The sequence below is a fragment of the Anomaloglossus baeobatrachus genome, chromosome 1, assembly GCF_048569485.1.
Source record: "Anomaloglossus baeobatrachus isolate aAnoBae1 chromosome 1, aAnoBae1.hap1, whole genome shotgun sequence".
In the NCBI taxonomy this organism is placed as follows: Eukaryota; Metazoa; Chordata; class Amphibia; order Anura; family Aromobatidae; genus Anomaloglossus; species Anomaloglossus baeobatrachus.
The window spans coordinates 672,335,667-672,360,626 of NC_134353.1; the positions used below are offsets into that span (position 1 = coordinate 672,335,667).

Here is a 24,960-nt window from a genome sequence, read left to right on the forward strand (position 1 = left end):
ACCGGAGACACGGCCAAACATGCACCAATGTTATTTAATGTTTGAGGACACGTGCGTTTTTCATTAAGGTCCGTGGGTCCATGTGCGTGCTACGTTTGTGTCTCCATTTTGCACGGAAGCATGTCCGTTTTCAGCACGCAACACGCAGCACGGACCCAATGAAAGTCAATGGGTCTGTGCGCACATCCAAGTGACACGGACGCATCTCTGTTTGCTACCTGTACGTTTTGTGCTTTTTTCATGTGATGTCGGTCTTTTTTCTTTTTCTGTTTCGTTCTCTCCCTCAGTCCGTCGGTCGGTCGGTCTCTATGTCTGTCAGTCGGTCTCTGTCTTATCTGTCCCTCTCGCTGTCTGTCGGTCAGTTCCCCCCCTCTCTCATACTTACCGTTCCCCGATCTCTGGCGCGGCGCTGCACGGCTGTTCTCTAAACTCCGGCGGCTTTTCCTCTTTTGAAAAAGTCGGCCGCTCATTAATCAATCTCGTATTCCCTGCTTTACCCGCCCATCGGCAAATATGATTGGTTGCAGTGAGACACGCCCACACGCTGAGTGACAGCTGTCTAACTGCAACCAATCACAGCCGCCGGTGGGCGTGTCACTATGGAGAAATAAATAAATAATTAAAAAAAACAGCGTGCGGTCCCCCCCTATTTTAATACTAGCCAGATAAAGCCATACGGCTGCAGGCTGGTATTCTCAGGATGGGGAGCCCCACATTATGGGGAGCCCCCCAGCCTAACAATATCAGCCAGCAGACGCCCAGAATTGCCGCATACATTATATGCGACAGTTCTGGGACTGTACCCGGCTCTTCCCGATTTGCCCTGGTGCGTTTGCAATCGGGGTAATAAGGAGTTAATGGCAGCCCATTGCTGCCACTAAATCATAGATTAATCATGGCAGGCGTCTCCCCGAGATACCTTCCATGATTAATCTGTAAGTTACAGTTAAAAAACAGACACACCCGAAAAATCCTTTATTGGAAATAAAAAACACTAACAAATTCCCTCATTACCAATTTATTAACCCCAACAAAGCCCTCCATGAATAAACACCTTCCATGATTAATCTGTAAATTACAGTAAATAAACACACACACACCCGAAAAAAATCCTTTATTAGAAATAAAAAACACAAACATATACCCTGGTTAACCACTTTAATCAGCCCCAAAAAGCCCTCCATGTCCGGCGTAATCCAGGATGCTACTGCGTCGCTTCCAGCGCAGCTGCATGGAGGTGACCGGAGCTGCAGAATACACCGCCGCTCCGGTCACCTCCACACAGCAACTGAAGAGTGCCGCGCGATCAGCTGAGCTGTCACTGAGGTTACCCGCTGTCACTGGATCCAGCGGTGACCGCGGGTAACCTCAGTGACAGCTCAGCTGATCGCGCTACTCACCGCCGCTCCTCTCACCTCCACGCAGCAACTGAGGTGAGTAGCGCGATCAGCTGAGCTGTCACTGAGGTTACTCGCGGCCACCGCTGGATCCAGTGACAGCGGGTAACCTCAGTGACAGCTCAGCTGATCGCACGGCTGTTTTCATTAGCTGCGTGGAGGTGACCGGAGCGGCTGTGTCTGCTGCAGCTCCGGTCACATCCATGCAGCAGCGCTGGAAGCGACGCTGGACCATCCTGGAGTACGCCGGACATGGAGGGCTTTTTGGGGCTGATTAAAGTGGTTAACCAGGGTATATGTTTGTGTTTTTTATTTCTAATAAATGATTTTTTCGGGTGTGTGTGTTTATTTACTGTAATTTACAGATTAATCATGGAAGGTATCTCGGGGAGACGCCTGCCATGATTAATCTATGATTTAGTGGCAGCAATGGGCTGCCATTAACTCCTTATTACCCCGATTTGCCAACGCACCAGGGCAAATCGGGAAGAGCTGGGTACAGTCCCAGAACTGTCGCATCTAATGTATGCGGCAATTCTGGGCGGCTGCTGGCTGATATTGTTAGGCTGGGGGGCTCCCCATAACGTGGAGCTCCCCATCCTGAGAATACCAGCCTTCAGCCGTATGGCTTTATCTGGCTGGTTTTAAAATTGCGGGGGACCGCACGTCGTTTTTTTTAATTATTTAATTATTTATTTCACTACACAGTATAGACACGCCCACCGGCTGCTGTGATTGGGTGCAGTGTGACACCTGTCACTCAGCGTGGGGGCGTGTCTCACTGTAACCAATCATAGGCGCCGGTGGGCGGGGAAAGCAGGGAATACGAGATTGTTTAATGGGCGGCCGGCTTTTTCAAAACAGTAAAAGCCGCCGGAGCAGTGTGAACGCCGTGCAGCGCCGGGGATCGGTGAGTATATGAGAGAGGGGGATAGACTGACATGGACAGAGAGTGAGGGACAGAGATAGTGACCGACTGACAGAGATTAGTGAATGAGAGACATTGTGAGGCGCTTCAGAACGCAACTTTTCAGCTGCGCTCTGAAGCGGACCTTTTTTAAGCTGCGGTGCAGAGCGCACACCTGCGCACATAGCCTCAGACATCAAAATCGTATGAGGGATGTCACACGTTACAATTGACTAGGTTCGTGCAACAAAACGCTCAATTCTAGACAAAGATACGATGTGTTTGCGATCAACGGTTTTGCGTTCAATCCTGATCGCACGTAGCTGTCACACGCAGATACCTCACAAACGATGCCGGATGTGCGTCACTTACAACTTGACCCCAACAACGGATTGTGAGATATATTGAAGCGTGTAAAGTGGGCTTAAGGCTCTGTTCCCATTTATCCTGCGCTTTACGCTAAGCACACTTACATTGGAGTTTCCGTGCAAATCTCTGGAAAACATGATTCAGACGAATTGTCCCTAAGGAAGATTCCCTATAATGAGGCAGATGGTGTCACCTTGGATTCAGTCTGTCCTATGAGCCGGCGATAAATGTTATCAAAAATTTTATGTAAAATGTACCCAATAAAACCTTCAACTCAGTCACAAAAAAAAATCAAGTCTCCACTCAGGTCTGTCATCTGTTAACAGAAATATAGTGGGTTTCCACATTACTAGTAAAACAAAGGCTTTATAAATGTGAAATGGCTCCTTCCCTGAAAAAAAAAAATCCAGGGACAGCTGTGCTCCCATATACAAATGCCCCCTCTTTCTGAGCCCCACTGTCTGCCTAAAACATATATATCATCCACATGTTTGGCAGTACTATAGTGCGGAGAGCCCACTTAATTTATGGGGTCTATTTCTCCTAAAGCACGAGCTGGGTGCAATCTACTAGGACTACAGTGTACTAGGCACTAAAATATACAGGGCAAAACACTGACAGAGTTGCAATTTTCACTCACCAACATCCATTGCTGTATTTTTCTGGAAAATGGAGTCATAGTCATCACTACACATACACATGTAGATAAATTATCCATCTGAAGGCGAGGGCAGAAAAACCGACTTTGATTGGCTGTGGGGCTCGTGTGTCATTACAATGTCACATGTAATTTTCAAAATGAGTACAGTTGAGAGGGGACTCTGTATATGGAGGTTGCAATCTATTCTAGGAAAATCTGTTGTCCAAGAGTGAAATAGCACTCCTTCTTTGGTATACATCATTTAATGAAAGAAAAACCCACAATGGTCACAAAACATGAATCTGACAAAAGTAGTAATAAATAAAAAAATCTAAGAAATGAACAAATAAAAGTCAGACATTGCTTTGATAGTCTTGAGATTTCTGAAGTTGCCTTCTATGAACCCTGACCTAAATCCTACTGAGCATCTTTGGAAACCGCTGAAACATGCCATCTGGAAAAGGCAACCTTCAAACATAACACAACTGGATCAGTTTGCTCTTGAGGAGTGGACCAAAATACCTGTCGCGAGGTGCAGAAGTCTCATTGACAGTTACAGGAATCATTTGATTGCCGTGATTGCCTCAAAAGGTTGTGCAACTAAATATTAAGTTAAAGGTACCATCATTTCTGTCCAGGCCTGTTTTATGAGTTTTATCTTTTCAAAAATTCTATGGAAGCATGGTTGAAAAGCAATGTCTGACTTTTATTTGTTCATTTTCATAGATTTTTTATTTATTATTACTTTTGTCAGATTCAAGTTATTTCTGTGACCATTGTGGGTTCTTCTTTCATTAAACGAGGAGTACCAAAAATTTTGACCACATGTGTAATTATGTGACACACCTGTGGTGTCAATATGATCACTGAACCCTTAGATGAATTCATTGAGAAGTGTAGTTTACAAAATGGTGTCATTTATGGAAGAGGTGTGCCCTTCTGGCTCCTCAGGGGCTCTGCCTATGTGACATGGCACCCGCAAACCATAACAGCAAAATCTCCACTATAATATGACACTTCTTCCATTCTGAGCTTTTGTATTGTACGTCACAAGTACTTTTTGACCACGTGTGTGTACACAGGACAAATTACACAACAAAATTGTAGGGTCTATTTTCTCCTGTTCCTTTGTGAAAATGAAAATTATTGGGCTAAAGCAACATTTTTGTGAGAAAAATATAATTTTATTAATTTTACGGCTCAGCGTTCTATAATTTTGTTAACCACCTGCGGAGTCAAGGTGCTTACTACACCTCTAGATAAATTACCTGAGGGGGGTATTTTCCAAATTTGATACCCAGCCAAGATAAAGCTAACAGCTGGGGGCTGGTATTCTGAGGCTTGGGAGGCCCATGGTTACTTGGCCCTCCCCAGTCTAAAAATAGCAGTCCGCAGCCATCCTGGAATTGTCGCATTCATTAGATGTGCCAATACTGGCACTTTATCCGGCTCATCCCAATTGCCCTGATGCAGTGGCAATCAGGGTAATTTAAAGAGTTATTGACAGCTGTGGTGTCTCAAAAATTACAGCTGTCATCAAGCTTGAGGTTAGTAATGAGGAGGGGTCTATGAGACAAACACACATAAATCCTTTATTTTAACCCCTTAAGGACGAAACGAGTTTTGTACTTAATGACCAGGCCATTTTTTGCAATTCTGACCTTTGTCACTTTATGATGTTATAACTCTGGAGTGCTTGAGCGGATTTCAGTGATTCTGAGGTTGTTGTTTATTGACATATTGTACTTCATGATAGAGGTAAATTTAAGGCAATAATTTTTGCTTTTATTTGTGAAAAAAATCGGAAATTTGATGAAAATGTCGCAATTTTTAAACTTAATTTTTATGCCCTTAAACCAGAGAGTTATGTCACACAAAATAGTTAATTAACAACATTTCCCTCATGTCTACTTTACATCAGCGCAATTTTTGAAAGAAAAGTTTTTGGGGTTAGGAAGTTAGAAGGGTTCAAAGTTCATCAGCAATTTCTCATTTTTTCAACAAAATTTACAAAACTATTTTTTTAGGGAGCACTTCACATTTGAAGTGACTTTGAGAGGCCTAGGTGACAGAAAATACCAAAAGTGACACCATTGTAAAAACTGCACCCCTCAAAGTACTCAAAAGCACATCCAAGAAGTTTATTAACCATTCAGGTGCTTCACAGGAACTAAAGCGATGTGGAATGAAAAATAAAATTATCATTTTACCTAAAAATGTTGCTCTAGACCCAATTTATTCACTTTTAGAAGAAATACAACAAATTGGACCCCAAAATTTGTTACCCAATTTCTTCTGAGCGTGCTAATATCTTATAAGTGGTCAGAATCCTCTGTTTGGACAAACGGGAGGGACCGGAATAGAACGAGCAATATTTGAATTTTGGAACACAAATTTGGCTGAAATAGATTGTGGGCACCATGTTGCATTTCCAGGGCCCCTAAGGTACCTAAACAGAAACCTCCCACAAGTGACCCTATTCTGAAAACTAGACCTCTCAAGGATTTTTTCTAGGGGTATAGTGACCATTTTAAACTCATAGGTACTTCACAGAACTTGATAATGGACCCCACAGTTTATCCAATTTCTAATGAGTGCAGGGATACCTCACTTGTGGTCAAAAACCTCTGTTTAGACAAACAGTAGGGCTTGGAATGGAAGGAACACCATTTGATTTTTGGAAAAGTTGAAATTAATTGTGGGCACCATGTCACATTTGCAGGGCCCCTAGGGTACCCATACAGCAGAAAACCCCAACTAGTGACCCCATTTTGGAAACTAGACCCCTCAAGGGTTTTATTCAGGTGTATAGTAAGCATTTTGAATCCACAGGAACTTCGCAAAAATGTTGCTGTAGCAGCAAACTTCTCACTTTTAGGCTATGTGCCCACAATCCGGTGACACCGTGTCTCGTGCCAGCCCTCCTGCAGAGATGGGAGTGTTGTCCACGGGGAATGCAGCTGCCTGTGCCCACTATCAGGGTGTGGGCCGTTGTGGACTTTAGCTCTATTCCCCCCACGGAGGCGGGGGTTCGACGCTACAACAGGAACCGATGGAACCAGGGATTGACTTTGGGTGACCTGGTTGGACCTGGGAACGACTTTTGTACCTCATCTGACATGTCCAGAGACCAGGGACATGTCAGATGAGACAGGAATCGAAGGAGGAGGGCACACACAACATGTTCAGTGGCCATTTTGGGCGATCGTGAGGGGGAGGGGGGTTGTCCGGAGGTGAGGGGTATTCTGCCACACTGGGTGAGGAGATTTATCTCCCATCTGACATGTTTGATCATGCCAGGTGGGAGATAAATCATTTTTTACCAGCGCTTCCATTTTCACCAACATGATCCCGATTCTCTGGTGTGTACCAGTGATCATGTGACCGGGAACCGTAAAAATCGGCCTGAATTGTAATCTCCAGGGTCTCAGCCAACCCCAGTAGCTGAAACCCCGGAGATTTTCCGATGCTGGGGGGCGCTATTTACTTTTTTCTTCCTGCCGTTTTAAAACGGTGGATCAGAATAAGTACCCTATTCTGCTGCCGATTTAAAATATTAGGCCATCATAAAGAGGTTAAATTAAAAAAAACAACCTCTTTAATTTATTAACCCCCAAAACACCCTTGCATTTCCGATGTAATCCACACGAGGTCCCACGACAATCCAGGCTCTGTTAATTGAGGTTGCAATGTGCTGTCACATTAGAAAATCTGAGCAATCACTGCGGCATCAGGGACACACTGAGCGAGCCACAGCTGTGGGCGGTAAGCTCACGGAGTTCACCTGAGGTCAAAGCAGGAGGTTCTCACGGTACCCCGGCTGTGACCTCAGGTGAACTCGGTGACCTAACCTCAGGTGAAGTAATTGAACTCAATGCTGGATTACCAGATTAAGCAATGTGTGAGATTGAGTATTTGGGTGCAGACATTTCTGCACCAAGTTTGCATCTCCTGGCAAAAAAAAATGCATCAAAACTGCATCAAAACGCATGTGGTTTTGGTGCATTTTTTGACCACGAGATTCAGATTTGGTGCAGAAAAAATGCATCAAAGCGCATCAAATCCGCGCACAAAAAAGTTGTATGGGTTCCCTCGTATTTTGATAGTTACAGGCAAGATAACACACATAGCTTGGGGCTGCAGCCTTTAGCCATCTGCTTTATCTGTGCTATCAGTGTACAGGGGACCCTACGCCTTTTTTTTTTTTCTTTTTCAATTTTTTTTTTTTTTTTCCACCCCACAACCAATTACAGAAATCAGCAGTCTGACTGCATCTAATCACAGACGCTGTCACAGAGGATGAGCTGGGGGAACAGTGATTATGCATGAGATCTAATGAGTGGACCCAGAAGCAGTATGACAGCCAGTTTTAATCTCTATTTTGCTTTCTTTTAACTTTTATTATTTATGGTTATTGGGTGGCCGAACCCGAACAGTAACTGACTTCCCTGAGAAGTCTGTGTTCGGGGTCCGTGCATGGACACTAGGTATCTGGTATGGACCCCGAACTTTACAGTTCAGGTTCGCTCTTCCTTAGTTCTGACCAGTGACACTTTATGTGATAATAATTGAAAAGAAAATGGCTTGGTCAAGGTGAAAACCGGGTTCGGGGTGAAGGAATTACTGGTACAGGCAAGTGGTCTGTCAGAATTTGACATATACCTTGAGGTAAGTGCTCAGCGTAGAACACAGTAGTTTTATTCTCATTTTTAGGAGGCAGAATGAACAAATAAACAGCAGTTTAGGATTTTTTTTTTCTTCACAACATTCACATTGAGGTATTATTGATAAGACATCATTATTCTATGGATCAGTGCGATGAAAGCAATACCAGATGTATAAAATTTTTATTTTTACTTGTACCTTTTACATGCTAAAATATATATTTTTTTATTTTTGCATCTACATATTTTGTGAGCTCAAACTTTTTTTTTTCTCTGACCACAGAGATGCATGTGGTTTTGTTTTTTGCTGGATGAATTTGTTTATAGTGATACCATTTTTCTTTACATATGACCTTTTGATCGCATTATATTCCACATTTTGGGCAGCGGTGTGATAAAAAAACCTTTTTTTTTTGTGGCGTCTACTATATGGGTTTAAATATAGTACAGTAATAGTTTTCTAGTTTGGGTCAGTTCAAAATCTGAAATACCAAATATAAGGACTTTTTGATTTTCTTACAACAAAAATGTTTTTAACCCCTTTCCCTGACTGTCAGTTTGGAACTTCATGAAACCCCACTTTTCAAATCTGACAAGTTGCATTATGTGGTAATAAATTTGGAGTGATACTACATATTTCAGTAATTCTGATGTTTTTTTGTGATTAATTTTACTTTCATTAGTTGTAAATTTAGGCAGATGTTTCGAGTATTTGATGTCTATGTTCTTCTGCTGTAATACACTTTCTTGATCCCGAGGGAAATTGTAGTATTGTATCGTATTGTATTAGTAAAAATGGACTCCACCTTAGTCATGTTCAGTGGCTGAAGCCACACTGCCGGGCCACTCTGCTGCGGCTGTGAAGAGAGGGGCCCGGGGCTTCACAAAGCTAAGTAATTTCCCTAGGCCTGGCCGGACCTCCCTCTTCACCAGGCCCCATACACCAGCCATGGTTGTAATACCCTGACGGCAGCCCTGAAAACATTCATTTAACCTTTTCACTGCACTACATTTTATGGTAAAACAACTCATCCTGCGAAAAAAATAAAAAAAAGATTTATTACTATGACAATGGAACAATAAAAAAATGATGGCTCTTGGAGAAACAAGATAGTAAAACAATATGAAAGCATAATAAACAAAATCACCCTGTCCTGAAGGGGTGTTATTCTATTCATTTCACCAAGTCTGTCATTCTTCTTTTACTATTTCAAGTCTCCTATTAAAGGAAAATAGGAGCATGCCCAATATTCTAAGACCAGAGTCATAAAAAAGTATTAAAAACCATGTGCTGTAGATGGATATTATAAACATTTATGAGTAAAATATTTTTGTGAGTTTTGCAAATGCTATTAATATCTGTAGACTTCATACTTAAAACATCCAAATGTACATTTTTGTTTTTCTGTCGCAGTAACCTCTATGCATCCCCTCAAGGGTATACCACAACACGCTATTGATTCAGCTATATCACTGCACCAAAATTATGATGTACCATTAATGAAAAGTTGTAGAGCTGCAATACCAAACAGCAGATGGTTAATTGGCTGTTTCATCCAGTTAAATGCACTTGCTGCAGTTGAGTATGCCAACGTACCAACAAGAGTACACATGGAATAATCATAAAGGGACAGATTGGTTTTAATCTTTAGCTATTTGTTGGCTGCTGTCATATATGTAATTGAGTGGGATACAGAAACACTATTTTGCTTATAATTTAGCCTGCATAGTACATTTTTATCATGGTTTCTCTTTTTTTCGATATTTTATTGCCATTTTTTTCATGGCCTGTACTCCAAAAATTCAGAGATCACACTCTATGATGTTCTTTCTTCTCTTAGGAGGAGTGTATGTTTTTCTTATATATAAATGAGCTGTTTCAGACTGGGCTGGACACAGATCTTAATGAGAATCCTGCAGAGCTTATTTTACATAGAAGAGGGTGTTACCACTTTGAGATATGTAATGACTGACTGTCTGCTTTCCTGATCTACATGATCTTAGGGAGATCCATGTCAAGCCCAAAGATCTTAACAGCTGTTTTACATATTAATAAAAATTTGGATTTCTCTGGAACAAAACATTGGATCACAGATATTAAACTTCATTCAACGTTCTATGACCTGCATGCACATATAGACAGGTTATGAGTAGTGTTGGGCGAACCCGAACTGTAAAATTCGGGGTCCGTACCGAACACATAGTGTTCGTGCACATGATCCCGAACACGAGCTTTCCTGGGAAGCTCGTGTTCCAGTTCAGGTCCAGTTCGGGTCCAGGGGCTGTAAAACAAGCACATTATTAAAAAAACATTATGATTATACTTACAGGTCCCACAACGTGTCCTGCAGACCCGCTCAGCCGCTGTCTCCCGGACGCTTCTGCTTCCAGGTCCGATCATTAACTTTCACTTGCACTGCTGTCACTGGGCAGTTTTCGGCCATGTTCGCTGTGACGTCAGGGTTCACCCGAGTTCATGGCTCATGGACTCAATTGAACTTTTACTGTCACTGTACGAGTCTCACATCGGTATTACCCGGCACGGTGCACAATCTCCTGACAGGAGCAGGTCGGCTGCATGTTTTTCCATGCAGCTGAGGCGCTCCTGTCAGGAGAGTGTCAGGCCGTGCGGTGTGATGCAATGTGAGACTCACACGAGTCATACGCAAGTGAAATCATACTCTCACTGTCAGCCTGCTTCTCGCTCTGTGGAGACACTTGTCTGTACAGAGTGATGAAGCAGAGCTGACATTGCTCTCTGCTTCTTGCTCTGTATAGACGCTTATCTGTGCAGAGCGTTGAAGCAGAGCTGACATTGCTCTACCAGTGGACCACGTCGGACTAAGGATATTTTATAATAAAGATGGAGTCTTTACATTTTTTTTTTTTCGGTTTATTTCTAACTAGCTGTACTACCCAGCTTCGCCCGGGTTAAAGGGGTTATCCGGCTTATTTTGACTTTTTTTTATTATTACCCTATTGGGCTACATTGGGGCAGGTAAGTAGATAGTGACCACTTACCTGCCCTGCTGTAAGCCCCTCTCCCACGGTTCAGAGCGGTCATGTGACCGTTCCTGCCGCAATTTTACTGCTTCCGGTCATTTCATGTCAACATGGGCAGGACCATGTTGACATACAAATCTGGGAACAGCTTGTTGCCGCCCTGCTCAGCAGGTACAGTGCGTGAGTCCCTGCCCCCCTTCCCTGCACCCTCCCACACATTCTCCCGCACCCCGTACTCTCCCCGCCCACGGTGTCACCGCCAGCACCGGGACCCCTGCTTACAGTGCTTAGGATAGCAGGAGTGCCTGTGCAGTCTGTGTCCCGCTCCCTGCCAGCCCTGCGGCTGCTCGCACTGCAGTGTATCAGCAGCTTCTCACAGTGCATGCAGCCGCGGGGATGACGAGCGCTGCCGTCAGGAGGTTAGATGAGATGACGATCTCCTCCTCTGCCGACGTCAGTGCTGTCACTGCCTTCTATGCCCGCCGCGTTCTCACATCACGTCTTGCGGGCGGCCCGAGACTGTCACTAGCGGTGACATCACGGGCTCTCGCGATACTGCCGAGAACGCATAGAAGTCAGTGACGGCGCTGACGTCAGTAGAGCAGGAGATCGTCACTGCAGATAATGATCTCATCTAACCTCCTGACAGCAGCGCTCATCATCCCCTGCAGTGACCTGGGCTGACCTATTGATGTTAGGTCAGGTCACTGCACTGGTCTCCCAGACAATGGGTAACATTCTGTTCTTCATTGACTGGGACATTGACTATGGTATAGATGTCATGGGATCCTCTTATTGGATTACGCCGGACCCTGATTTTATTGTTCTTTTCAATAAATTGGTGAAAGAGGGAATGTTTTGGGGAGTGTTTTTTTTCAAATAAAACTTTTTTTGTTGTCTCTTTTTTTTTTATTTATTTATTACTGACTGGGTTGGTGATGTCAAGTACCTGATAGACGCGTGACATCACCAACTGCTGGGCTTGATGCCAGGTGACATTACACATCTGGCATCAACCTTGTATATTACCCCATTTGCCACTGCACCAGGGCAATGGGATGAGTTGGGGCGAAGCGCCAGGATTGGCACATCTAATGGATGTGCCACTTCTGGGGTGGCTGCGGCCTGCTATTTTTAGGCTGGGGAGTGTCCAATAACAGTGGACCTCCCTAGTCTGAGAATACCAGACCACAGCTGTCCGCTTTACCTTGGCTGGTGATCCAATTTGGGGGGACCCCACATTTTTTGTTTTAAATTATTTATATAATTTAAAATAACAGCGTGAGGTACCCTCTGTTTTGGATTACCAGCCAAGGTGAAGCTGCCAGCTGTGGTTTGTAGGCTGCAGCCATCTGCTTTACCCTAGCTGGCTACAAAAGATGGGGACAGCACGTCGTTTTTTTTTTTTTTATTTATTTATTTTTTGGCTAAATACAAGGCTAAGCACCCTTTAGTGCCACATGAAAGTCACTAAAGAGTGCCAGCTTAGAATATGCAGGGGGGTAGGACATTATATATGTCTTTCTCATCTATCTATCGTATCTCTATCTATCTATCCCATTCATTCATCCGTCTATCTCTCTGTCTCTATCTATCCCTCTGTTCATTCATTCATCCATTCATTCATCCATCCCTCTATCTCTCTGTCTCTATATCTATCCATCTCTATACTCAACTATTTACCTTTCTTGTGGCTTCCGTTTTTTGCGGTCCGCAAAAAAACGGAAGGCACATGGATGACACGGATGCATCCGTGAAAAAAACGGACCTTTTTTTGCGGACCGCAAAAACAGAACGGTCATGTGAATGTAGCCTACATGTGTTCCCTTTGGGGTTAGGGGTCGGTACAGAACGATGGGGGGGGGGGGTCGGTACAGAGCGCCGTTTGTGTGTGTGTGTGCGTGTGTGTGTGTGTGTGTGTGTGTCTGTGTGTGAGGGGTGGTTGCAGAGCCCGATGTGTGTGTCAGGCGCACAGCCCGGTGTGGGACTGTTATTTCCAATGCTAGAGTGATAACAGGTCAGGTGCTGGGGCAGAATACTGACAGGGAATGTGTGTACAGGGGGCGGGCAGGTAGCGAGCCTGGACACTGAGGGCGGGCAGGGGGCGAGCCTGGACAATGAGGGCGGGCAGGGGGCGAGCCTGGACACTGAGGGCGGGCAGGGGGCAAGCCTGGATACTGAGACCGGGCGGTGCCAGCTCTGACTGGGAGGTGTGGCACAGGAAGTGGTCAGTTTGCTGGAGCTGAATGTAAACAAGGAGCTGCAGAGAATAAAGGGATAATTCAAGAGGAACAAAAGTTAGAAAACAAAAAATAACAATGTAGGGCTGATTTATATGACAATACAGCACAGATAAACTCAAAAATGTTTGGTAAGCTAATGTCGGACAACTCCTTTAATAACTGTTGTTAACAAAATAGAATGTATTAACATTCCCGGGATAGAATGTATAAATAGAATGTATTAACGCCCGGGATAGTAACTGTCTCTCTGTTTCTCTCCCATTCTCTGTCTGTCTCCCCCTCTGTATATATCTCTCTGTCTCTCTCTCTCTATCTCTTTGTCTGTCTGTCTCTTTCCCTGTCTGTCTCTGACTGTCTCTGTCTCTTTCTCCGTCTGTCTCAATCTCTTTCCCTGTCTGTCTATCTATCTCTTTCCCTGTCTGTCTATCTATCTCTGTCACTTTCCCTGTCTGTCTCTTTCCATGTCTGTCTCTTTCCCTCTCTTTCCCTATCTGTCTCTTTCCCTCTTTCTCTTTCCCTGTGTCTGTCTCTTTGTCTGTCTCTTTACCTGTCTTTGTCTCTTACCCTGTCTGTCTCTTTCCCTTTCTTTCCCTGTCTGTTTCCCTGTGTCTGTCTCTGTCTCTTTCCCTGTCAGTCTGTCTCTTTTGTCTGTGTCGGTCTCTTTGTGTCTGTCTCTTACCCTGTCTATGTCTGTTTCTTACCCTGTCTGTGTCTGCCTCTTTCCCTGTCTGTGTCTGTCTCTTTCCCTGACTGCATTGTGACATGCAAACATTTCATATAAGGGCGTGGCTGCGCATTCTTCTGAAGTTCTCGCTGCACTGTGGCTCCCAGCTCCATTCGTTTTAATGGAGACAGTTTTTTTGACGAATAACTGTAAAGCGCGGGGTTAAAATTTCCCCTCAAAACATAGACTGTGACGCTCTCTGGGTCCAGAGTGTGAGTGTGCAAAATTTTGTGGCTGTAGCTGAGACTGTGCAGATGCCAATCTCGGACACACACACACACACACACACACACACACACACACACACACAGACGCACACATTCAGCTTTAAATATTAGATAAAAAAAAATTCTGCAAAGCGCTACATAATTTTTTAATTATTTATTTATTTTTACACTACTATATGTGTGAGAACCCAACAGCCAATCACAGACGCTGTCACGCAGAATGGGCGACTGTGATTGGCTGTTGGAGTAACCTTGAATTTGCTCATACATTCTAGATGCTAGAATGTATGGGCTGGTTTCAGGTTACTCCAGCATGCAATCACAGACGCCCATTCTGTGACAGTATCTGTGATTGTCTGTTATTTTAACATTAAAATAAAACAACAATACAGAGAAAAATATAGTTTATTAAAAATAAAACAGAAGACATTTAGCACTCCATCTTTATTACTCAAAAAACCCCTCAGACGTAGTCCAAAGGCGGACAAGCATATTCAGCTCTGATACATCTGTGGGAGGAGACAAACACAGGTTTGCTCACACAGACTCAGCTGAGAGCAGTCAGAGACTTCACCTTCATAACTGAGGCTCGTCAGCTGTGCCCCTGGGTAACCACTACTGACTACAGGACCTTCCATGAAGTCATAGCCATGTGACCAGGCTGTAACCCACGAGGTAACACAACATTCACACCAGACTGGTCACATGGCTATGACATCATGGAAGGTCCTATAGTCAGTGGTGGTTATCCGGGGGGCACAGCAATGATTGGACTCGAAAGCAGAAGCGGACGAGAGACAGAGTCTGCAGGAAGCGTCGCGGGACATGTAAGTATAATGACAATGTTTATTATTAACTATATTCTTTATTTTAAAGCCCCTCCTCTGCCCCATCACATAACTGTAAAGTCCAAGTTCTGGGTTCGGACGGGAGTTCACATTATCTCCGACCCCTAACACGAACTTTACAAAATGTTCGGGTGAGGCTTCCGATCCCGAACATCGGTGGTTCGTCCATCACTAATTAGGAGGGTTAATCCTAGTGACAGATTCTCTTTAATTCTAAAGTTCTGATCAGTCTTTTGCACAAGCTCTTCATCAATTCTCCGCCTCATGTGCCTGTTTATGGGACATAAAACCTAACAAATTGTGAACGAGTTTTATTTGCCTTATTGTTAATTTTGTTCAATTACACAAGTATAAAACATATTATGAATTGATACACTTCTGTTTATCGCTAACCTTATCTCCATTTGCCCTGGACAATTATTGTTTAAAGGCAACCTGTCAGGTGCAATATGCGCTCATTAGCATATGATAAACGATGTTTAGAAATACTTTTTCTAATGATCTCTTTATCTATGCTACTGTATGCAGGGACAGTTAAGCAGGGATTAGCAATATGCACCCAGAACTGCTCCTGGTTCTGGGTGCATATTGCACCTGACAGGTCCCTTTAAGGATCTCATAATCCAAATACCTGAATTTACCCTTTTTGTTATATTGCACATGTCCAAAAATTGCATTTAATAAATGTAAAAGTAAGAAATATAAAGCGAAACTGCTACTAATTTGATTTCTGAATATATTGGAACCCCTCCTGCTTTTTATCATTACACTGTCCAATTGTCATTCATTTGTACTGAAATATATATATATATATATATATATATATATATATATATATATATATATTTTTTTTTTTTTGCTATCCAGTAGCATCAGCAGATGTGATTAATTGTGGTAAATGTAATGTTATATAAGATTTCATTTTAGCATATTAATCCTACTCAATTGCAGATGAAATCTTAATGAAGCATGACTAAAATAAAGCCTAGTATGATAGCCTGACATTCTATACATACATTGTGTTTTTCAGATGCTGGTCATGCAGTTTTGCAGTTATCAGCTGTACCTAGATTTGTTGAAATGTTTTATATTTAATGTTCATCTTTATTAAAAAGTCCTAAGGCCTGGATTTCAGAACAGTTAAATCAAATTAACATTTAGTTTTGCATTGGTCAATAAATACCAGCTGACAAATGTAGTGCATGTTTTATTGTATTAAAATGCCCTAAGATGCATGGGGCTCAAAATTACAGAAATTTTTAGTGAGACTATTATAAATAAATAAATATCAAATTAAAATTTACTTTTACCATTACCTTTTCACTGGCAGTACAAAGCTCAGGCCATGGGACTCTTAAGGGGGCTTTACATGCAGTGATATCGCTGGTGAAAGCACCCGCCCCCGTCGGTTGTGCGTCACAGGCAAATCGCTGCCCGTGGCGCACAATATCGTTAGGAGCCGTCACACGGACTTACCTGCCTAGCGACGTCACTGTGTCCGGCGAACCGCTTCCTTTCTAAAGGGGCGGTTTGTGTGGCGTCACAGCGACATCACACAGCGGCCGCCCAATAGAAGCGGAGGGGCAGAGATGAGCGGGACGTAACATCCCGCCCACCTCCTTCCTTCCGCATTGCCGGCGGCCGCAGGTAAGCTGTAGTTCGTCGTTCCCAAGGTGTCACACGTAGCGATGTGTGCTGCCGCGGGAAAGACGAACAACCAGCGTCCAGCAACAATCAACGATTTTTTGAAAAGGAACTACGTGTCAACGATGGACGATAAGGTGAGTATTTTACATCGTTAACGGTCGGTCATTGCTGTCACACGCAGCGATGTCGCTAATGATGCCGGATGTGCGTCACGGAATCCGTGATCCTGGGTATATATCGTTAGATACGTCGTTGCGTGTAACGGGGACTTTAGGCTATGTATACTCTTTTTATATCCTTACCGTCACTTTTCTGTTGCATTTGAGGGTCAAAATAACATAGTAAAATAGCAAAAAGAAACAACCAACTATAGCTTTGCAAACTTATTTAAGTCTATGTGGTAGAAAAGAAAAGAAAAGCAAACCTTGGTCATGAGGGATGTATCAAAATTATCAGAACTCTCGTGTCATAATTATGAATACTGTAAAAAGCCATAAGTCCAGTGTGAACAGCTCTCTACTCATCCAAACTACCGTAGCGAATGATCCACCCAACTAAACAAGCAGTAAAAACGGTAATGCCTTATTACATTTAATCGTTAAACAAAAGCAGCATTTTCTCCATTGGATTTGATACTTTGTGTTTTATTGTGTTCATTTTAGGGTTTCATTATTATGTTAACATTACTTTGTGGCGCTCAGAAATACCAAATGCATTTTTTTTGGGTAATTTTGCAATTTTTGTGCATGAAAAACAGTTTAAAAAAAAAAGTCAGTTGTTTTTGTGTGTCCTTATTCTGAGAGCCATAATTTTATTATTTATCTGTTGTCAAAGTAATTTTCAGGAGTTGTCCAGGCTTGAGGCTCAAGTAAGCAGTCACTCTATGTGACTGCAGACTTGTAAATCCTTGCAGTGCGCTATTAGGATTTTCTGGTGTCTGCATCAGGAGTAAATGGTCAGGTGACCACAATTATGCAATTTGCATACTTCTGCCCACATTCCAACTAGACGGGCCCATGCCTCGCTCAATTCACTTGTATTGAGCTAGGATGCACACGTCTAGTTGGCACATGACCTCATGAATGCAAATCACATATTTGCTGTCATGTGCCCACTAGCTCTCTGCTCCGGAGATTCCTGACACACTGTGCCCTGTGAGGTTTCACAAGTCTGCAGTCACATAAAATGCCTGTAGACTTTAGCTCCAAGCCTGAACAACCACTTTTAAAGCACCATTGCAGTATTTTGTTTTGTTTTTATTTCACCCCTGGAGTGGTGTTTTCTTTAAATGCAAGTCCCCTGCACCCTGTCTTATACACATCCTTCGGTGTCTTCATCTGTTTCTAGCATTGGTCCAGTCGGTCTCCTGTTATTTGAGACCTGCCAGCAGGTCCATTGTTTCATGCCGCAACCTAGAGGTCACAACTCAGTACAACTCTATGAGAGCCTCTTTCTGTTCTCATTCTGGCTCTCATAGACTTGTATGGAGCACTTTTGACTTAACTTCTGACTTCCAGACAGTCAGGAGTTATGGGCACAAGAAGGCGCCACGGGACCGGCGCGGCGCCGAAAATGATTGATTAAGCCACGAGAGGGTGAGTATAAGGGGCAGGGGACTTAGATTTAGAGCACAAGTCCAGCGCTGAAAAAAACTCCTCCTACAAAACGCTGGAGTGGTGCTTTAAGGATTTGTTGTGGATGCAGATAAGCATAATTTGTGGTGGGGCTTTTTTTGCTGCATTTTTCTTGACAATCAAATAACTTTTTCATTTATAGTTCAGGTTTCTGCAGACACAGAAATACCCCAAAAATGTGTACTTTTATAGTTTATATGACTTTTTTTTTTAGTTAAGTACTTATTAGAAAGCAGCAGCAATAGAGAAAAAACTGGGCACTTTTGAGATGGTGACAGGCTGGTGACAGTCCCTCCTTAAACTGTACATGGCTCTGGCTCTAATTCTAGTACGGAACCACAAAACTTCCATATAACAAATAGTAATACAAATTTATGAATGAATCATATTAAAATCTTGATCTGATTCATAATTTTCCTAACTAGCGCATAGTTAAGATGTGGGCGTCAGCATCTGTTTAAGGTATAAGTGAGAGTTTGGAAACGCATGGGTGTTGAAATGATCTAAATAAACACTATCTGAACATATGGAATTGATATTGTTTCTTATTGGAGTTTAGAAACAAGCTGGCTTCTTGTCTATTGCTCATTTACATATTTTATTTTACTGTGTATTTAGTTTACCTACATTAAAAATTGTAAAAGTGATATGTGAGAAAAAAAAAGCAATACACGTACATTCAAAGTAGAGAATGTTTTACGTTCAGTATACTGAAGCAACTCCCTGAAAGTTTTTTCCTTTGTGTGATTACAGCCGCAGTGGAAGCGTGCGTTCTTCATGGTCTGAGACGCAGGGCTGCTGGATTTCTACGCAGTAACAAAATTGCCGCATTATTTATGAAGGTGGGAAAGAGCTTTCCTCTTGCAGATGATCTTTGCAGGAAGGTGCAGGATCTTGAGCAACTTTTAGAGAGCAAGTAAGAAATTTCCTTTTGCAGAAAATATTTTAAAATATTTATTATTTTACCAAATGTAATTAAATGACTAATTCTACCTCCAGTTTCTTTTAATGCCATATGTTCTCAGCTTGCGGTTAATAGATTCTTCTCACTGTTGAGACAGTTTTATGGTTAAAATTTATAACTAATATACCGTATTTTTCGGTTTATAAGACGAACCGGATTATATGACGCACCTCAAATTTAGAAGAAAAAAAAAAGGGGGGGGTCCATCTTACAATCCGGTGGTGTCTTACCGGGAGAAGGAGGGCAGCTGTGGTGGAGCGGGGTTACAGGAGGTAGGGGCGGTGGTGGAATAGGGCAAAGCTGTAGGGGCTGTGTAGGAGCTGCGGGCGATGTGCTACAGTTGTGTTGTGCTGGGTCTGAGGGCACTTTGCTGTGCTGGGGCTGCGGACACCATCCTTAAAATGTCGGCAGTGCTGATTTCAAATAATGGTGCTCGAAGTCGGCGCATGTGCAGATGGAGCACTCAGCTCAAGATCTCATCTGTGCACGCGCCGCTTCTGGCCCATTGATCTCCTGGCTGTAGACTTAAGGAAAATGGCACCTGGAGGTGGTGCATGCCCAGATGAAATCTTGAGCCGAGAGACATTTTCAGGATGGCGCCTGCAGCCACAGAACAGCACCCTCGGCCTACAGCCCAGCACAGCACAGCTCCAGCACATCACCCGCAGCCCCAGCACAATAAAATGCCCGCAGCCACAGCGCAACTCTAGCATAGTACCCGCAACATTGCTTCTGTGACCCCTCTCTTCAATTCCCGCTAAGCAACATACAGATTATAAGACTCACCCCTCATTTTCCTCCCAAATTTTTGGGAGGAAAAGTGCGTCATATAATCCATAAAATACATTATGTATAAAACTGGATGTCTTAGGAACCAAATAATTTATCCCTTTGTTTATTACTTGATTTTGTATTTTGTTTTGTTTTTTTCTTTTATCTGCTGCAGATCTCTGAATGCTGAGCTCTGTTTAACCCCCCACCACTGATTGGCAGCTTTCTGCCTATGAATACTGTACACAAATAATTGCCAATCAGTGGTGTAGGGTTATACAGAGCTCAGGATTCAGAGATCTGCAGCTAATAAAAAAGGAATTTTACCAAAACTGTGGTGAGCAGCCCAGTAAGATTTTATACACATGACGTCTTTCACAATTAGGCAAAGCCGCAGAGTTTTTCACGAGAACCTGTCACGAAACGTCTGCGTTTTTTTTCCTTACGCATCTTTTTTGTTATTTCTTGAGCTATTTTTTGTCATTTTTAACCATCTGTGTTTTTTTGAGCTATCCAATTGCGGTTGTATTGTAAGGCATAGAGCGTCTTCAGAATAGAAAACATCTGAACACAAGAATGGTCAGGTCACTGCTTTTAATTGCTCGGCTTGTTTGGAAACCTGAAGTGATTCGAAGATGGTAGAGAGATTGAACACATGTACAGCAAATCGTTTTTACATGAACATACATAATGTCATTCTTCTGAGCATTTTCTGTACACATTTCAGTTGGGTTTCAGAGCTGACCTGTTAGAAATGACTATAAATGCAAACAGTTGCACACTGAAAAAAGCCAAAAATGTACCAGGGAAAATATGGCACTGCATTACTGCAAAAGAGAGATATTTAGTTTATGTATTGGCCAATGTATGTAAGCCCGGAGACCAACGGCAAGGTATATCTCTGTAATCCGGGAACCTAACTTAAATGCCACTATCTAGGTTAAAAACATCCTTATCTGGGCAAAATGCCACTATTTGGACTTCAAACCTCCATGTATGGGCTGCTAGACTCCTGCGACAATGGCCAGGTCTTAGGGCGGAGTGCTCAGTCAGAAAAAGACTCACTAGAAATATCAAAAAACTGACCCGCACATCCAACAAATGTGAACAGGTGCTAACTGAAAAAACATAGTAACTATAAATGCAAACAGTTGCACACTGAAAAAAGCCAAAAATGTACCAGGGAAAATATGGCACTGCATTACTGCAAAAGAGAGATATTTAGTTTATGTATTGGCCAATGCATGTAAGCCCGGAGACCAACGGCAAGGTATATCTCTGTAATCCGGGAACCTAACTTAAATGCCATTATCTAGGCTAAAAACATCCTTATCTGGGCAAAATGCCACTATTTGGACTACAAACCTCCATGTATGGGCTGCTAGGCTATTGCTAGGCTGCTGGGCATTTTGCCCAGATAAGGATGTTTTTAACCTAGATAGTGGCATTTAAGTTAGGTTCCCGGATTACAGAGATATACCTTGCCGTTGGTCTCCGGGCTTACATGCATTGGCCAATACATAAACTAAATATCTCTCTTTTGCAGTAGTGCAGTGCCATATTTTCCCTGGTAAATTTTTGGCTTTTTTCAGTATGCAACTCTTTGCATTTATAGTTACTATGTTTTTTCAGTTAGCACCTGTTCACATTTGTTGGATGTGCGGGTCAGTTTTTTGATATTTCTGTTAGAAATGGCGACATGTGCATATACCGTAAGTAATAGCTGAAATCAGGATATCTGTCCTTACATTATGCTGCTCTCAAATGGGTAGTAAAAACCTGCTGACAGATTCTCTTTAAATCTGAGAAATGATGGACTCTATTCTCTCTGTTGCAATCTGTTCCTTCTTTGTCTATCTCTTTTACTCTCACTGATCTGCTTGACATTTATTTCTAGAAAGAATCAAATGCAAGGTGCCCAGGAAACTGTTCGCAAGAACCAGAGACTTCCTAATCTATCACCACAGGCCATCAAGCATCTGTGGATTCGCACAGCACTTATTGAAAAAGTGTTAGATAAAATTGTTCTCCACTTAGTGGAAAATTCCAGGTAAATGCATGATTTTTCTTTGACCTAGCTAAGTACTGGTATTGCGTTTTCAATTAATTTTTCAACTATCCTGCCTCAGATTTAGGTTTTTTTTGTCTTTATTGTAATTTCAGCTAATTGATTTAGGACTTTTCTCAGCCTTTAATTTAAAACCTGAATAATGAGCTATCTTAAAAAGTAAAATGTACAAATTGTCTCTCCAGTAAAGGAGACAAACTCTAGCACAGCGCCACCTATTGGAAGTAGCGATCCTAAAAGTCACAAGTGGATTTTTAACAATCCTTTGCAATATGACTCAGGATATATAAGCCAGATCAAAATCCCAATTTGCAGACACGGTGTTTCGGGGTGCTTGCCCCTCGTCAGTGCAAAGTATGGGGGTGTCTGATCTGGCTCATGAGAAAGCTATGTGGGGACCACGGGGGAACACTATTCTCCTTAAGGAGACTTTGCAAGCCAGTCTGGCTGCCAAGTAAGGGGACTTATAGCTGCCACGCCCCTCTAAGAAATATTCAAATTGTCTCTCCTACTAAAATGTTGTCAGCCATCCAAATGATTCCATTTTGGTGTATGGCGCATGAAACACAATTTATATAGTGGTGTTTTTTGGTGCATTTGAGCTTGGTGCATTTTATGAATACGATGCCACAGGAGTTATGAGTGAACATGTGTCATTTTTTTTGCATTGTAGTAACTTCTTAATGTTTTTTTAATTCACAGCAAATATTATGAGAAGGAAGCTCTATTAATGGATCCTGTGGAGGGACCGATCCTTGCTTCCTTGCTGGGTAAACAGTTTGATATTTTCAGAAATACTAATTAGATGACTTCTTGAACGTAGGTGCAACAAATTGATCAGTATGAAATGCATGGAGACTAGCAGGTGGCTCTCTTACAATTAGCTTTGGTCACTCCACTCTAGCAAGGACACGTTCTTTTGTTTCGTTGGATAAAAAGCCAACACTTCCAGAACAGAAATCTAAGGCGGTACCATTGGACTTGTGTCAGATTTTTCCCACATGAGGATTGGCCTCTTTTATTTACTTTGATAAATCTTTGGAATTTCTACGAGAAATAGATGCCACACATACACAGATAGAAATTTACAAAATATATTGCCTCCTCCTACTTGACGGACAACTCTTTTGACTGAAGTAATAGATTATGGAGGCTGTCAGTCATGCATGAGGATGCGGTACTTGGCGGGGAATAGAGCTGAAGTGACAGAGGCTTTAGATCTAACATAGTCCTTCAGCCTCAATTACATATAAATTCAAATGCTGATTTCTCCATAATGGAGGAGTTGACTGGCCATGTAAATGTATTGCTGGACTTGTCTTTGAAAGAGGTACATGCTCATATAAATAGTTTGGGTGTGATATCATACTGACAGATTACCTTCAGAAGTGTTTTCTATTATATTAATTACTTAACCTGCTTTAGACTAGGATGTCTGCTAGATTTTCTGCACAAAACGTGCAGTGTCTTGCTGTACCAGCAAAGTGGATGGGATTTATAGAAATTTCATGACCACTCTGTTTATTTTTACGCTGCATAAACTCACCTGTGGGGCATTTTTGATATCTGCAACATATCAATTCCTGTTGCAGGTAGGCTGAGTTTTGTGTGCAGATTTTCTCCATAGGATTGCATTAGATTCGGAAAATCTGCAAGTAAAAAAAGGCATATGTGTTTTTTATGCTTTTTGTTGTGGTACTACACTAAAAACACATGTAATCTGCACATTACTACAGTATTTTTAGGATTATAAAACACAATTTTCCTCCCAAAACTTTGGGAGGAAAATGAGGGCTGCCTTAGAATCCGAGTGTAGCTTACCAGAGGGTGGTGGAGAATGGTGACAGGAGGTAGGGGCGAGGCTGCAGGTGCTATGGCACTGTGAGGCAGAGAAAACATCCAGGAATGTAATTTAGTGGGGGGTAAGAATGGTGGAGAATGGTGACAGGAAGCAGGAGCCAAGCTGTGTGCTGCTCTGCGCTGTGCACTGCTTTGTGCGCTGCTCTGTGCTGCTGCTGGCTGTGAGGCAGGGGACATCCTGTGAAGACATCGGCAGTGCGGTCTTCAAATAATGGCTCCCGGGAGTCGACGCGTGCGCAGATGGAGCTATTGACTCAAGATTTCTTTTGCGCATGCGCCGCCTCCAGCCCGTTGATATCCCAGTAGCGGACTTAAAGAAAATCGCACCCATAGGTGGCATGTGCGTAGATGAAATCTCGGCTTGTCAGTGAGCCGATAACTCAGCCTGCGCACGCGCCAACTCTGGGCGCCATTTCTTTGAAGCCCACATCGCTGACGTCATCAGGATATCCTGTTCTTCAGTGCCCGCAGCGCACAACTTGTAGCACACAGCCCGCAGCATCGCACCTGTCACCATTCTTACACCCCGGTAAACTACATTCCTGGATGTATTCTCTCCCTCACAGCGCCGCCGAGCATCTGGGACACCCGCCGCACCGCCCGCAGCATCGCACTGCTCCACGACCTACCCTGCCTCCTGTGACCCCCTGCTCCACCACCGCTGCCGCCCCCCAGTAAGACGCCACCGGATTAGGGGATTTTTTGTCCCCTATAAATTTGGGGTGCCTCTTTATAATCCAGTGTGTCTTATAAAATGAAAAATACGGTATATCATTTAAGTTTTGTCAAGACCAATGCTAGGAAGTATCAAAAACAAAGCAGCTTTATTTAAAACATGACACACCAAAATGAAACAAAACCACAGCATCAAAGACATGATAAAAGTGCATATTAAAAATAATCCCACTCAAAAAACGGTGAACAAAAACGGAAGTACCCCAATAGGTGCAGAAATGCTGCAGAAAATCTGCAACATCAAAATCTCACCAACTAC

The 24,960-nt window shown here is 42.8% G+C and overlaps 1 protein-coding gene across 1 annotated transcript in view; it reads left to right on the plus strand.

Annotated features, from left to right (window-relative positions):
* SGSM1 (small G protein signaling modulator 1) overlaps positions 1–24,960 on the plus strand; it is a 333,454-nt gene that overhangs the window by 170,632 nt on the left and 137,862 nt on the right. The window contains exons 4-6 of the mRNA XM_075320055.1: positions 19,057–19,219; positions 21,936–22,088; positions 22,809–22,876. Coding sequence (XP_075176170.1) covers positions 19,057–19,219; positions 21,936–22,088; positions 22,809–22,876 — 384 coding nt within the window. The remainder of the gene's footprint in view (positions 1–19,056; positions 19,220–21,935; positions 22,089–22,808; positions 22,877–24,960) is intronic.